The 13414-nt window shown below is 42.3% G+C and overlaps 1 protein-coding gene across 1 annotated transcript in view; it reads right to left on the reverse strand.

Annotated features, from left to right (window-relative positions):
* The window catches only part of LOC115222977 (estradiol 17-beta-dehydrogenase 8), a 41359-nt gene extending 34104 nt beyond the window's left edge, over positions 1-7255 (reverse strand). The window contains exon 1 of the mRNA XM_029793400.2: positions 7102-7255. Within this exon, the coding sequence (XP_029649260.1) occupies positions 7102-7147 (46 nt within the window). The 5' untranslated portion in view covers positions 7148-7255. The remainder of the gene's footprint in view (positions 1-7101) is intronic.
* Positions 7256-13414: the final 6159 nt, after the last annotated feature.

Here is a 13414-nt window from a genome sequence, read left to right on the forward strand (position 1 = left end):
TTGGCTTGCCATGTCCCCAAAACATAGACTGAGAGGGATAAAAAACAAACATCCAGTCAACATCATGGTGTTTGGGGTGATCACGGGTGATGGCAACATTATGCCCCATTCATTTTCCCACATGGCCTCAGACTCAACATGGAGGCCTACATCAAGTGCCTGGAGGGGGTAGTGTTGCCCTGGGTCAAGAGGGTAGCTGCTGGAACACCCTATGTCTGGCAACAGGACTCTGTACCATGCCACATAAGCAGGAGAACCCAGTCATGGTTGTCAGACAATTTCTGTAACGACATCACGCCTAACATCTGGCCACCAAACAACCCAGACTGCAACCTCCTTAATTATGCATGGGGCACAGTTGAGCAAGTGACCAACAAAACTCCTTTTAACACCAAAGATGAACTGAAGGCAAGGATTATGGTAGCATTCACCAACTTAAACAAGGAGACCATCCAGAAGAGTTGCAGGAGATTCTGAAGTCGTCTGGTGGTCGTGGTTGAAACCAATGGCAATTTTATTGAATAAATTTAATCTTCAGTATTTCAAGATATTTTTATGTAATTTTGGTAGATATATCTGTTAAAATGAGATGTTAGTGTTATTTTCATTTTTGCGTAATTTAGTCAACAATTTATTCACTGCACCCTGTGTGTGTGTGTATATATATAAACCATTAAGAGTAAATATTAGACCTTGATCGTAGCCATATACATCATCATCATAATTTAGCATCTGCTTTCCATGCTAGCATGGGTTGGACGGTTCAACTGGGGTCTGAGAGGCCAGAAGGCTGCACCAGGCCCAGTCTGATCTGGCAATGTTTCTATGGCTGGATGCTCTTCCTAACGCCAAGATATATATATATATATATATATATATATATATATATCTTTTATCATTTACTGGTTTCAGTCATTGAACTGCCACCATGCTGGAGCAGTCTTGAAGAGTTTAGTCGAACAAATCAACCCCAGTACTCATTATTTTCCTATCCTGCTACTTATTCTATCAGACTCATTTGCCAAAACTGCCAACTTACAAGGACATAAACAAACCAACACGAGTTGTCAAGTGGTGTTGGAACACACACACAAATATATATGTAAATATATATGAACTTCTTTGAGTTTCCCTTTACCAAATCCACTCACAAGGCTCTGGTTGACATAGGGCTTTAGTAAAAGACACTCACCCAAGATGCAATACAGTGGGACTGAACCAGAACCATCTGTTTGGAAAGCAAGCTTCTTACCACTCAACTAACCTACACCAGCTCACACAGCCAAGCCTGCACCTATATACATATATATTACATACTAGTATACCCATCCTATGAAAAATTATGAAATTTTAAAAGAAATAAGGTGAAATTGTTATTTAATCCACTCACAATTGACATATCAATATACATTCCGTATATTTGATACGACTTGTTACAGCGTATCGTTGCCAGGTGAGGCTTTGATCAAAGTTTGTTCACCAAAAGTAGTATCATTTTGTTAACAATGTCGGATAGCATTCCATACAAAAGTATATCATTATGAAATAATGTCCAATATATAAAATTGCTGTACTGAGTTATGGAATGTAAACAAACCAACACCAGTTGTCAAGCAGTGGTGATAGGGGACAAACCAAAACACAAAGACGTGTGTGTGTGTATGTGTGTATATATATATATATATATATATATATATATAGTACAAAGTAAGATAGGGGTTATGAGAGTAACTCACTATGGGATATCAGTTATCCAATATACTGCTGGTGAAATGGTAATATCTGTAAGTTGATGATTGAAATGAATTTGTTCCTCCATTTTCTTATTTGTGTATATATATATATATATATATATATATATATATATATATATATATCCTTGTTGCTTATTTCGATTATATATATATAGGCATTATGGTACTAATGATCTGGTGTAGAACTCAATACATGTGTGCCTCTGAATGAAGCTTTAGCTGAGTACAGAGCACTAATAAGAAAAGAGACGACAAAGGAATAAATGATTATCTTGTGAAGTTCGTTAGCTTAAAACCGTTTCCACTATAAGATGTGGTGAACTGAATAACACCTAGGGGTTACTCAGGTACTCGACTATGACTCCACCACATTTTATAATGGGAACGGCTGTAAGCTGATGAAGTTCAGAAGAGAACCGTTTGTTGCTTCCTCTGTCACCTCTTTGTTCATACACACACACATATATATATATACACACATATATCACACATATATATACACACATATATACACACACACATACATGTGTGTGTGTGTGTGTGTATATATATATATATATATAGTTCAAATGTACAGAAAACAAAAGACAAAGACAGGTGAGGGAACAACAAGCAGGTGTATTAGTTTAATATTCAGGAAAAATGGAAAAGTGTTTGATGTCTCAAACCTATGCTCTATAACAGAAAGAGATGAGAGGGGAAAAAATGGAGAGAGAACAAAAATGGAGAGAGATCCCTAAAATTTCAGGCTTTGCACCTCCAGTAGAAAGGATTGTTATTATTATTATTATTATTGTTGAGTGAGAGTGCAATATAAACCATGAAAGTGACACTGGGGTACAAATATACAAAGCCCAATATACACAACATGACTAACCATCTGATAAGGGTACACCATGCACATGCATCACAACCTCATGTGCACAACATGGCTACCTCATATCAAGATAAGCTAATCATGACCTGGTAGGTGGAGCCCAGTTAGAATTTTCTTCCAGTCGAGTGATTCCTCCTGCTCCAAAGGTCCCTGAATAAGACTTGCTTAAAAAGATTATGGATGAAACACTCATGTTTTGAAGAGTGAATTATTCAAACTCCAAAGAATCCTTCTCAACACATGGTTATGATATTCCTCAACTACTTCTGCTCATATCATCTATTAAGGGACATGCTCAACTGGTTAAGGGCAAACAAGTGACAAGCAAATTTGTGATATTGAGCAGAATATTTACTGTAGCCCATCTTTTATACAAAGACAAAACAATGTACATGACAACACTTCCAATCAGTTAAGATTGGAATCACTGAGAGAGCAAATCCGTGTTGTCATTATTATTGTTATTACTATTATATTTATTTATTTAAAGAAATCAAAGTTCGTTAGTCTTAGTGACACAAAGAATATGAAGACAGAACAGTTGGAAGATTAAGAATGGTATAAAGAGAGGATTAGGATGGAAATAAAATTTAGGGATTACAAGATTTAAGCAGTCACAATTTTAAAAACACAAAGAAGAAAGGTGTACAATTGGGGGAGGTGGATGGGGGAGGGCTGTTTTTAATGACTGCCTCCTGCAGTGGTCAAGCAGCAGTTTGACCATCACAAACAACAACTAAGCTACAATCAGCAACTGCACCACCATCACGACTTCAATGAGTGGGGAGGGGGTTCTGTTTAGCTGCTCAAATCTCAAATCAAATCTGATTGTGTTCTTTTACCAAAGAAAAAAGGAGAGACGGTTACGATGGAAACATCCTTGGTCATAGGTCTAAATCTATCAGCAGTGTTCTTGCGGTAAAAGCAACAACAATCACGATAACTTATGAACCTCTGTATGACACTTTGACCTGCAGAAATAGAATCCAAATCTCCCTCAACATTATACGTTGCTAATTCTGTGCTGGTGGCACGTAAAAAGCACCCACTACACTTGTGGAGTGGTTGGCGTTAGGAAGGGCATCCAGCTGTAGAAACACTGCCAGATCAGACTGGAGCCTGGAGCAGCCCCTGGCTCCCCAGACCCCGGTCGAACCGTCCAACCCGTGCTAGCGCGGAAAACGGACGTATGATGATGATGATGAATGGTTTCAAATTTTGGCACAAAAACCAATAATTTTAGAGAGAGGAGGTTAGTTGCAAGGTTACATATTTCATGATTGAAGTTTGCATGTTTTAAAATAACAAAAAATCAAAATGAAATCTTTAACATTCAAATTACTGTCAAACACAATGGTTTCTTATTCACATTCTTTTGAATGCATCACGTATTATCTCGCAGCTTCAACATTATGATGATGTGATTGTTTATTTTGAGTATGACATTGTCTGGTGGGTGTGAAAGGCTGGATCTGACCAGTTTGAACATAAAACAGATAGAATATCTGAACCAGATATATGGCCAGCTTGAATTGCAACAGGTTAAACAAAGTTTCATATTATATATTTGAGAAGATTAATAAAGTTTGTTGATTAGTTATCATTAGTCATGTCTGTGCAGCCTCTTGCAAGAAGGAAACCAATTCTGTTCCGCCAGTGCAGCGTAGCAAGTGAGATTGCTTATCAATTCACTTTGGAAAATAAATAAATCTCTGCTGCTGCGGCAACAGAGGTGGAAATTATTGCATCTGTAAACTACATTTGATACAACACAGAAATACCATAAAAACTGGACTCTCTTGGTTACGAATGACCATGGGTGCACCTAAGAGGCTCCCCCCCCCCCGGGTCCAAGTCTGGGGCAGAAAGTCACCTCACCGGCAAACGCACAACCTAGGGTTGTTTTTATGGAAGACCAGCAGTCACCCATGCATACCTATTTCTTGATTACCCACAAGGGGCTAAACATAGATGGGACAAACAAGGACAGACATAGGTATTAAGTCGATTCCATCGACCCCAGTGCGTAACTGGTACTTAATTTATCGACCCCGAAAGGATGAAAGGCAAAGTCGACCTCGGCGGAATTTGAACTCACAGCGTAACGACAGACGCATTTCGCCCGGCGTGCTAACGTTTCTGCCAGCTCGCCGCCTTCACCCATGCATACCAGCCACCGATGTTATCCAAGAGTGTTAAAAACTGCCGTTCAAACCGAAAAGATCCGCCCCTTTTCTTTCCCCGAAACTCCAGCTTGTATTGCGTTTTTTATATTTTTGCTGGGTTGTTTGCTTTGTTTTTTGCTTACTCTTTTACGTGTTTCAGTCATTTGACTGTGGCCATGCTGGAGCACCGCCTTTAATCGAGCAACTCGACCCCGGGACTTATTCTATCGGTCTCTTTTGCCGAACCGCTAAGTGACGGGGACATAAACACACCAGCATCGGTTGTCAAGCAATGCTAGGGGGACAAACACAGACACACAAACACGCATATATATATTTATATACATATATACGACAGGCTTCTTTCAGTTTCCGTCTACCAAATCCACTCACAAGGCATTGGTCGGCCCGGGGCTATAGCAGAAGACACTTGCCCAAGATGCCACGCAGTGGGACTGAAACCCGGAACCATGTGGTTGGTTAGCAAGCTACTTAACATTTTCTTAATGTTGGCTTCAATAAATCGTGTTCTTTTTTTTTTTTACTTAGAAAACATTTATAAATAATATTTTGAGTATGAAAAGCGACTAAAACATACCACACAACAGATACATATTAATATCATTAGAGTGAATTAAAACAATCATTGAAGGTCTATCAAAAATACTCGAGTCCAAAGTCGAATTAAGTATGCGAAATTGTATTTTAGCGGCGTAAAATCTTTAGTATTACTTTTCGAGTTTTCTTCAGTTTTTTTTTTTTTTTTTTTTTTTGCATTAACCAGAGCAGCAATATATTTTGGCCCGGTCATTGCACCTCTTAAAATCCTTCTTATATCGTATATAAAGGAAAAAAAGCGGAGGGTGGGGCTGAGGTTCTGACCCCGTGACAAAAGGAAAATGAACCAAAATTTTGAAATGTGACATTAAAGATTTAACTTGGCTTGAGATATATATATATATATATATATATATATATATATATATATATGAGAAAGGTGCGATCCAGAGAGGAGTGGACAGCGTGCTGTGACCAGCGGTGTCAAATGGACGCCTGACGAACTGGTCGGTCAAGGTGATATATATATATATATAGTTTTAGCCCAGTGAAATAATGTTTACTGCAACGTATACATCATAAATTCGCTAAATTACGGGAACGTAAACACACCCACATGTGAAGCGATGGTGGCGGTACAGACACACAAATACATATATATATATATATTATATAAAAGGGCTTAGTAAAATAAATTACTTTGCCGCATACTGAACTCATTAGAAATAGTAGCTAAAAAAACTTTTTTAAAACTATTTCTAATACTTAAAGAAAACCTCTCTCATATAGTGTTTGCTCAATTCAACTCACGAAAGTATGGGGGTAAAGACATTAAAAAATCAAATGCAAAGGTTACATATATATATATATATATATATAGATATATATATAATATATGTGCCCCAGCATGGCCACAGCTCAAGAGCTGAAACTGGAAAACATAAACATATATATATATAACGATGCTGTAGTAACACATGTCTATTTACTATTTGTTTGTAATAAATGTGCTTGTTCCAATCGAATTAATCGCGTTTATAAAACGTGTCCCGTCGTTACAAGACACGTTGTGTGGGTGTGTTTTTAAAATAATCTACCGAAGTAGCGGTGCCTTAAGTTTCGAAATTCATATTTATTCACAATTATTTAATGCCTACGTTTCTTACGGATGTCTCATCTAATTTGGAGCTGATGAGAGAGCCAAAAGAAGCTTGAGCGTTAAATAAAGGGTAAAGACCTCCTTCAGCCACGAGTGACCATGGGGTTGCATCTCCGAAGTAGAAGTCCGGAGAAGGTTGTTTGTGGAAGGCCAGCAGTCGCCCATGCATACCAGTCTTTGCTTTCCGTAATAAATAGTCAACAAACACGGATTTCGAAACCTAATATACCGCTAACTGTACCGTTAGACTATATCAATAACTCAGCGAATGAACAATATTTATTGAAAGTTAATAATAAAACCTTCACTGCCGCCTTTCAAGTCTCTATGTATTTGAATGTCCTGGTAAGCTCTATAGTCAACAACAAAAGAATACTGCAGATATTTCTTTATAAACGAAAACGGGAAAAAAAAACGCTGATGGTCTGTGCATGCATGACAAAAGAAAACAACAAAAATAACTGTAAAGAGACACGCAAGAGATTTCGCGCCGCTAATATACATAATTACCCTCAGAAAATTATGTTTATATAACAATAATAAAACGAAGAATGAATGAATTAGAAGTGAAGGTTAATGGAACTTCACCTGTGACAAGGGCGAGCCGTCCTGATAAGAGACCAGCAGAAGTCATAGTCGGGTACTAAAAGATAATATGGAACAGGAAGTGACGTTCCTAACGGCGTTCAAGTGTGGTTGGCATTAAAGAGAAAGAATGGGTAGACAAATCGGACGTTGATCTCACCCTGTTTAATATGGAAGCACGTAAGTACTGAAAATTGATCAGGAATGGCGACATGAATGCGCTACGTCGGTAGAGGACGTTCGTTCCCACATGTACGCTGGTAGCAATGAGAAGCCTTATATGGGGCTCGTGGAAACTATTTTAAATGTAAAGAAAGGAGGAAGGAAAGTGAGATATTCCATAACGTTCCTCACGAAGAAATGTGAGGCTGTGCAAAATGTGGGTCCCTTCTGTTTGGCTGCCAAGGTCAATTTCTTATATTCTTTTCTGCTCTAGGCATAAGGCCCGAAATTTTAGGGGAGAGGGAGGCCAGTCGATTAGATCGACCCCAGTACGCAACTTGTACTTAATTTATCGACCCTCAAAGGATGAAAAGCAAAGTTGACCTCGGCGAAATTTGAACTCAGAATGTAAAGACAGACGAAATACTGCTAAGCACTTTGCCCGGCGTGCTAACGCTTCTGCCAGCTCGTCGCCTGTCAGTTTCTTATATTGATGGATAAAAAGCCATAAATGTTCCGTCTTGGTTTTCCTGTCCGTCTCTGTATCATCCACCTGTCCGTATGTTTTTATTGTCATCCGTTATCGTTATGCTCTTGTTCCATTGATATATATATATATATATATATATATATATAATATATATAACAAGGAAATGAAGAAAATGCTGACAAAATAATTTAAGTAAGGGAGAGTGTATATCTGATAAGAGAAAAAAATCAATCAGAAAGGAACTCTATCTCACTCAAAATATCTTTTGATAAGCATACCAAATGCGCAACCGGTAAAAAGAACTTTCACCTAATTAAATACACTCTCCCTTACTTAAATTATTTTGTCAGCATTTTCTTCATTTCTTTTTTTATATATCACAACTCGTGTTCCACATCTCCTTTTTTAAATATATATATATATATATATATACCATACATACATACACGTCTATCTATCTATATCTATCTATCTCCTCTCTCTCTCTCTCTCTATATATATTATATATATATAATATATATATATATATAATAGATAGATAGATAGATAGATAGATAGATAGATAGATAGATAGATAGATAGATAGATATGTTTCTTTATTAGCCACACAGGGCTGCACACAGACAGGACAAAATTACAAGGTAGAGCTTTTCTTTTGGGGGTAAAAGAAGGGGGTTTGGTTTTCGATCAAAAGGGATCGTAAATGGAAAGAAAGAGGACAAAAAAAGGAGGGGATAAAATAAAATTTAAAAAAAAAGAAAAAAAAAGGGAGGTGAGGAAAAAAAAGGAAAGGAAAAAAAATTGATCAATAGGGATCGTTATCACAAAAATGTCAATATGAAGTGTAAAGGGGAGGACAGGTGAGGTTTACCCGTGGAAAGAAAAGCCTACGGAAAAGACCACGGTAACCTCAGTCAATGAAGTCACATGTTATATTTCTTCTTTTTTTTTTTGCAAAGAAGCAACTCTCTGTATTAATTTTTACGGTTCATAGAATCATAGTCAAGGTGGCTTCGTCATTCATACGTGCCATCCTTGCTACATTCACCCATCTTTTTTTTAAAACATTCACTAGACAAAACTTGCCTCTCTACTCTCACTTTCCTCTTCAAGTGATACTTGAAGAAGTTGATGAGAGATTGACCAGAGGAGAAAGTGTTTGTCTCTAATCCTTTCAGGCGCGTCCACCAGATACATTCTTTTGCCATAGCCACAAGTATGATAAAAATAGCTCTTCCTTCCCGTTTGAAGGAAGGAGGCGTGACGATATTAACGATACACTCGGCTGATAAACCGACACGTCCCACACGTGACAGCAGTCGTTCGACATAAGCCCACAGGTCGGAGATTGTTGGACACTGCACGATTGCGTGCAGAGCGGTTTCGTCGCTCTGCCCGCATCTCGGGCAGGTCGGCCCCGTGTTTCTCGAGCCATGCCTATAGAGCTTATCCCGAACGGGTAGCGCTTCTCGGTAGCACCGCCAGGCCAGGGATCTCTGGAAGTTGTCCATAGGTCCCGGCCCGAAAGTCGTTTCAAACAGGCGGGTCAGGTATTCCTCGTCGACGCCCAGGTTTGCCCCAAGATCGTCGTCGTACCTCCCCTCCACTAATCTCCTATAGAATGCTTTGGTTGTGTTGAAGTCACTCAAGGTCGACCCGGGACGGCAGAGTTGCTTGAGAGCAACGCGACACTCGCGGTGCCATTCGCCCTTCCTCGGCCTCTTTTTGGTCCACGACTGCAGTTCGGTCATGGAGACGAGCTGCGGGAACGCGTGCCTCACAAACGGCGACCACACCTGTTCACCGTCGTCTACATAGAGACGGAGATGTCGCAGTCTCAGCGCGTGCCTGCGCATCATCAACCATGGCATACCCATCCCTCCTTTTAACGGGTGTTGACAGCAAATGGATCGCCTGACCATCGGGACGCATCCTTTCCACAAGAAGGGGAAGAGAATGCGTTCTAGTTTGGTGATGGTAGGGTCGGGACAAGGTACGACGGTCAGGCGGTAGTAGATGATGGACGCGATGTACGTGTTCGCCACCTCCGCCCGACCTTTTAGGGACAGTTACCTCTCGGCCCATTGCTGGGCGAGAGTGACCACCCTACTCGTTATCTCGTTCCAGTTCTTCTCCATTTGGAGGTCCGGACCGAACCAGACCCCGAGCAACTCAACCGGGCCGTCTGTCCAGCGTCCACGACGGAGGTTACTGGTGGACGGCATGGGCTTGCTTCTCCAGGTGCCGAGCCGCAAGCCCACTGACTTTTCCGGTTGATTTTTGCTCCTGTCACCGCTTCGTAGTCTTTCAGTGTCTCGCCGACCAGCTCGATGTGCTCGTGGCTTGACACTATGACGGTCACGTCGTCCGCGTATGCAGACACGCTCGTCCCGCATCTCAATTCTCGCGGGATGCCACTCAAGCTTCCGCAGTAGTGGCTCAAGAGTCAATACGTATAGAAGCGCCGAGAGGGGCATCCCTGACGGACCGAACGTGCAATGTCGAAAGGTCTCGATAGATGTCCATTTACACGAATTACCGAACGGATGCCTCTGTACAAGGCAGCTATCCAGCCGCGGAAGACAGGACCGAAACCAGCCGCTCTCAGGACTGCCTCCAAGTATCGATGGTCTACCCTATCGAAGGCTTTCGATTGATCCAAATTGATCAGGGCCCCACCCATGCCAGGTTCCTTAACTACTTTGTCTATGATGTAGCGCATTAGATGGAGGTTGTCATGGATGCTCCGGCCCGGCACGGTGCACGTTTATGCGTTGTCGACCAGTTTCTCGATGACAAGCGCCAACCTTTTGGCTAACACCTTTGTCAAAATTTTCAGGTCTGCATTGAGCAGAGTGATTGGTCTAAAGTTATCTATAATGTTTCCCTTGTTTGGATCTTTCTTCAGCAGCGTTATGGCTCCTCGACTCACAAAACCGGGTATGCTCCCGTTTTGCTGCCAGTTGCAGTATACCGCTGCCAAGACGTCTCCAAACAAGTCTGGCATACAATTGTAAAACTCGTAGGGCAGACCATCCAAACCCGGCGATTTGTCTCTCGAGCATTCTGCCATCGCGTCCCGCACATCCGCCGCCGTGATGGCACCTTCGCAGCACTCTGCCTCTCTTGCCGAGAGTCGTGGTAGGCTGTGCAGGTAGGCACTGAAGTCCACTCTGCGTTCACGCTCACCACTCGTCCCGTACAGTCGGGCAAAGTGCCGTTCAACCACCCAAATGCACCAACGTGGACATGGAGCAACCGCAGTGGGTCGTCGAGATCGTATCTAGATAGGATACTGTGTAGAACAGTAGACAGAGATAACTTAGGATGTCCACAGTTCCATACAGTCAGCTACACGGATTACAAATTCGTGACGTGTACGCTAGACTTAGATAAGGCACATAGACAGGGTCCTGGTTACTGGAAACTGAACGCATCATTCCCGTCCAGACAAGTTTTCAGAGACAGAATCAACACGTTAGTAAAAAGGGCTTTAACGGGAGCCATTGTCAACAACAAATGGTGGTTCGCACTCAAGAGAGCAGTAAAAGCGGAAGCAATTAGATACAGCAAGGCACTAGCCGTAGATAGAAATAGAGTAGAGGGTGAGTTAGTTAAGAAGTTAGAAGAGGCAATAAGAAGCGGCATCACATCCGACGTTTTAGCGGCGAGGTTGGCCCTTGACCAACACTTCAACGCCAAACACGAAGGGTGTGCTGTCAGGGCTAGGATGCGTGCTCTAAGGATGGAAGGTGTTGGAGCCGCGAGGGAGGCCCGGGTGGCGGAGGCGCAGCAGGGCAACAAAGCCACCATTCGGTCTCTGGTAGATGAACAAGGGCGCGAATTGCTCGAGCCCAGCAAGATGTGCGATAGATAGATAGATAGATAGATAGATAGATAGATAGATAGATAGATAGATAGATAGATAGATAGATAGATAGATAGATAAATAAATAGATAGATAGATAACTTCCTTTATTGGCCACACAGGGTTGAAATACAGAGGGTTGAAATACAGAGGGGACAAATACAAATTTAGAGCTTTTCTTTTCGAAGATGGAAAAAGATAAAGGAAACAATTGTAAAATTCCGATTAAAAGTGATCGGAAAAAAAAAGCGATCAAAAGGGATCGTGTATCACAGAAACAAATTTTTTTAACAGTAAGAAACAAGATTAGGTTCATCCTTGGGAAGAAAAGCCTACAGAAAAGACCACGGGAACCTCAGTCAGGGAGGAAATAAACACATGAGAGCAAAGTGCTCTCTCTCTCTCTCTCTCTTTTACGATTTACAGGGTCATGCTCAAAGTAGTTTCGTCACTCGCACGCACCATCTTTGCTACATTCACCCACCTTTTTTTGAAACTTTCGCGAGACAGAACCTGCCTCTCCATTCTCACCTTCCTTTTCAAGTGGTACTTGAAAAAGTTGATGAGCAATTGGCTAGAGAGGTAAGTGTTTGTCTCTAATCCTTTCGCTCGGGTCCACCACACACATTCTTTCACCATGGCCACCAGTACGATGAAAACTGCCTTGCCTTCCCGGTTATGGGTAGGAGGCGGAGCAATTTCCACGACAGACTCGGCCGACAGGCGGACTCGTCCCACACGTGACAGCAGCCGTTCGGCATAAGCCCACAGGTCTGAAATGGTTGGACACTGCACGAGTGCGTGCAGAACGGTTTCGTCGCTCTGACCGCATCTCGGGCAAGTCGGTCCAGTATGTCTCGAACCGTGCCTGTATAGCTTATCCCGAACAGGTAATGCTTCTCGATAGCACTGCCAGGCCAGGGATCTTTGGTGATTGTCCATAGGTCCCGGCTCGAAAGTTGTCCTGAACAGGCGGGTCAGGTGTTCCTCGTCGACGCCCAGATTCTGCCCGAGAACGTCGTCGCACCTCCCCTCCACTAATCCTCTATAGAACGCTTTTGTTGTAATGAAGTCGCACACGTTTGGTCCCGGACGGCAGAGTTGCTTGAGAGCAACGCGACACTTGCGGTGCCATTCGCCTAGCCTCGGTCTCTGTTTGATCCACAACTGTAGTTCGGCCAAGGAGACGAGCTGCGGGAAAGCGCGTCGCACAAAAGGCGACCACACATGTTCACCGTCGTCTATGAAGCGCCGGAGATGTCGCAGTCTCAGCGCATGTCTGCGCATCATCAACCACGGCATGTCTAACCCTCCATTTAGCGGGTGTTGACAGCAAATGGATCGCCTAACCATCGGAACGTTTCCCTTCCGCAGAAAACGGAAGAGTATGCGTTCCAGTTTGGTGATGATAGGGTCGGGACAAGGCACGACGGTCAGACGGTACTCGATGACGGATGCGATGTACGCGTTCGCCACCTCCGCCCGACCTTTTAGGGATAGCTTCCTCTCAGCCCATTGGTGGGTGAGAGTGGCCACCCTAGTCGTTATTTCGCCCCAGTTCTTCTCCATTTGGAGGTCCGGACCGAACCAGACTCCGAACAATTTAACCGGTCCGTCGGTCCAGTATCCCACGATGGAGACGCTGTTGGACGGCATGGGCTTGATAGATAGATAGATAGATAGATAGATAGATAGATAGATAGACAGACAGACAGACAGACAGACAGACAGACAGACAGACAGATAGATAGATAGATAGATAGACAGATAGATAGATAGATAGATAGATAGATAGA

This window comes from Octopus sinensis, linkage group LG21 (assembly GCF_006345805.1).
Source record: "Octopus sinensis linkage group LG21, ASM634580v1, whole genome shotgun sequence".
Lineage (NCBI taxonomy): Eukaryota > Metazoa > Mollusca > Cephalopoda > Octopoda > Octopodidae > Octopus > Octopus sinensis.